Below are 2,500 nucleotides of genomic sequence, written 5' to 3'. Positions count from 1 at the left end.
CCTCTTCTTCTTCTTCTTCTTCTTCTTCTTCTTCTTCTTCTTCTTCTTCTTCTTCTTCTTCTTCTTCTTCTTCTTCTTCTTCTTCTTCTTCTTCTTCTTCCTCTTCCTCCTCCTCCTTTTACATCTACATACCCCCTACTCTCTCCCCAAGACCCTCCCCCCTCCCTTCTTCCCCTTTCTGTCTTTCTGTCTTTCTTCCTTCCTTCCTCCCCTTCCCCCTCCCTCCCTCCCTATCCTTCCCTCCACCCTTCATTCCTTCTTTCCTTCCTTCATTCATTCATTCCCTTCCTTACTTCCTCCCTTCCCTTTCTCTCCTCCCTCCCTCCCTTCCTCCCTTCCACTCCGCCCTCCCTTCCCTCAATTCCTTCCTTCCTTTATTCTTTTTTTCTTTTTCTTTCCTTCCTTCCTTCCTCTCTCTTATCCTTCCTCCCCCTCCCACTTTCAGTCCTCCACCCCCACTCTCACCTCCTTCCCCTTCTTTCTCACTCATCCGCGCGCGATCTCTCTTTTCAAACGCATCTAACCATACGGCCTTCAAGAGGGTTTTTTTTTCCCTCGGGCTTTCATCAACTCCCCTCAGATCGTGCAGCCAGGTTCTCCTCCCTTCCGCCTCATCCGTTCAGTGCTTGTGGCTGCTTTTTATCTAATTTTTTATTTTTCTATTTTCTGAAGGTTAAATAGACGATTCACGCAGTCTCTTTCTCTTTCATTCATTCATTCTCTCTCTGTCTCTCTCCCGTTTATCTCTCGTTCTCTCTCTCTCTCTCTCTCTCTCTCTCTCTCTCTCTCTCTCTCTCTCTCTCTCTCTCTCTCTCTCTCTCTCTCTCTCTCTCTCTCTCTCTTCATATATCTCCATTTGATACATTACATCAATACATTACATTATTACATCCTATCAATTTTTTTATATAATATAATATCATAATTTAGCATTTCTTAAATTTCATTATCATAACATATTAAATTATATACATCATTATGATAAATCGATCCACCAATCCATCAGAACGATCAAAACCCACCGAGAGTCTGATACGAGAGATAAGGGAATGCGACACAATGATAAAATAATACAATAATCTCTGAAAATATATATCTTTATTCTGTATCTTAATCTATATAACTATAACTATATCTACAACTAGACATCTAAGTATGTCTGTCTGTCTGTCTCTTTACCTATATATCCCTATCTCTATCTATTTATCTATCTGTATACCTATATATTTATCTACATCTCTCTCTATATCATATATAGGTAGATAGATATATCGATAGATAGACAGATCGTTGGAGATTTAAGTTAATAGTTTCAAGAGAATCAAAACAAAAAGAAGAAAATAATGAACAAAGATCATACAAAAACAAGCAAATAATTAAAAGGTGAATAAACGTGATACCCCATGACAACCTATGAAACACAATTCCATAACGAAAAAAAATGAAGGAAAACTATAAATAAACATCAAAAGTCTAGCTCAGGCTGCAGATTTCCTAAGAGGAATAAAAAAAAGGAAAAAAAAAAAATCACACGCCAGTCTATAATAATACAAAAAAGATATGCGTTCTATATTTGGCCCCTGGATCGAGAGGTCACACGGAAAGGCTATACATTTTTGAATGCTTGCAAGCCCCCGGTGAAGTTCAGAGGCGAAAGAGCGAACAAGCAAATGAAACAATGGGAAATACTGAACCGGAGTAAGACAAGACTGGACTTTTGTTCTTCACTTTTATTCATTCACTTCCTCACTCTGGTTCCCTCTCCCTCCTCTTATTTTTTTTCTTTTTCTCTTTCTCTCTCATTCCTTCTTCTTTCTCTCTCCTTCCTTTTCTATTTTCTCATTCTTCCTTCTTCCTCCTTCACTCGTTCTCTTTCTGTCCTCCTTCTTCCTTGCCCCTTCTTTCTCTTTTTGTCTTTCATCCTCTTTCCTCTCCCTCTCTTTCTCTCTCTCTCTCTTTTCTCTCCTATCTCCTCGTTGTTTTATTTTTTTCTCCGTCTTTACAATCTCATTTTTATCCCCATTCCTCTCTCCTCTATTATTTTCTCGTTCCCATCTCCTATAACATTCTAAAACTCTCCTTTCCTCGATCATTCCCTTTAATTTTCCCCTCACTCTCCTTTTCCACATTCGAGTCCCATTTATTCTCATTTTCCTCTCCATCTCCGTCCTTTTTTCTTTTCTCTTCTTCCCATTTTCCTTCTCCTTCCCCCTCGCCCTCAACCTTCCGTAACTCCTCTTCCTCTTCTCCCTATCCCTCAACCTTCCCAAACCCTAACCCCTTCTACTCTTGTTCCTCCTTCCCCTTTCCCTTTCCCCTTGCCTTTCCTTTTTCTCTCCCTCTTCCTTTCCTCTTTCTCTCCCTCTCCCCCTCTCTTCCTCTTCCTCTTCCTCTTCCTCTCCCTCTCACCGTCCCTCTCCTTCGACATTACTGGCCGACCACATCCAACGGTGCTCAACGTCATGCTGCGTGCACATTAACCTTACCATAGTGCACCAAG

General features: G+C 40.7%; 2 protein-coding genes across 6 annotated transcripts in view; both read right to left on the bottom strand.

Annotated features, from left to right (window-relative positions):
• Nucleotides 1–2,500, bottom strand: part of LOC122247135 (uncharacterized) — a 194,430-nt gene that overhangs the window by 116,723 nt on the left and 75,207 nt on the right. The window lies entirely within an intron of this gene.
• The window catches only part of LOC147472133 (uncharacterized), a 12,164-nt gene that overhangs the window by 4,522 nt on the left and 5,142 nt on the right, over nt 1–2,500 (bottom strand). Inside the window, exon 3 of the mRNA XM_086554023.1 lies at nt 1,023–1,029. Coding sequence (XP_086410149.1) covers nt 1,023–1,029 — 7 coding nt within the window. The remainder of the gene's footprint in view (nt 1–1,022; nt 1,030–2,500) is intronic.

The sequence above is a fragment of the Penaeus japonicus genome, unplaced genomic scaffold (assembly GCF_977035675.1).
Source record: "Penaeus japonicus unplaced genomic scaffold, GWHDUDI00000001_assembly GWHDUDI00000003, whole genome shotgun sequence".
In the NCBI taxonomy this organism is placed as follows: Eukaryota; Metazoa; Arthropoda; class Malacostraca; order Decapoda; family Penaeidae; genus Penaeus; species Penaeus japonicus.
This window is presented reverse-complemented; position numbering and strand designations above follow the sequence as displayed.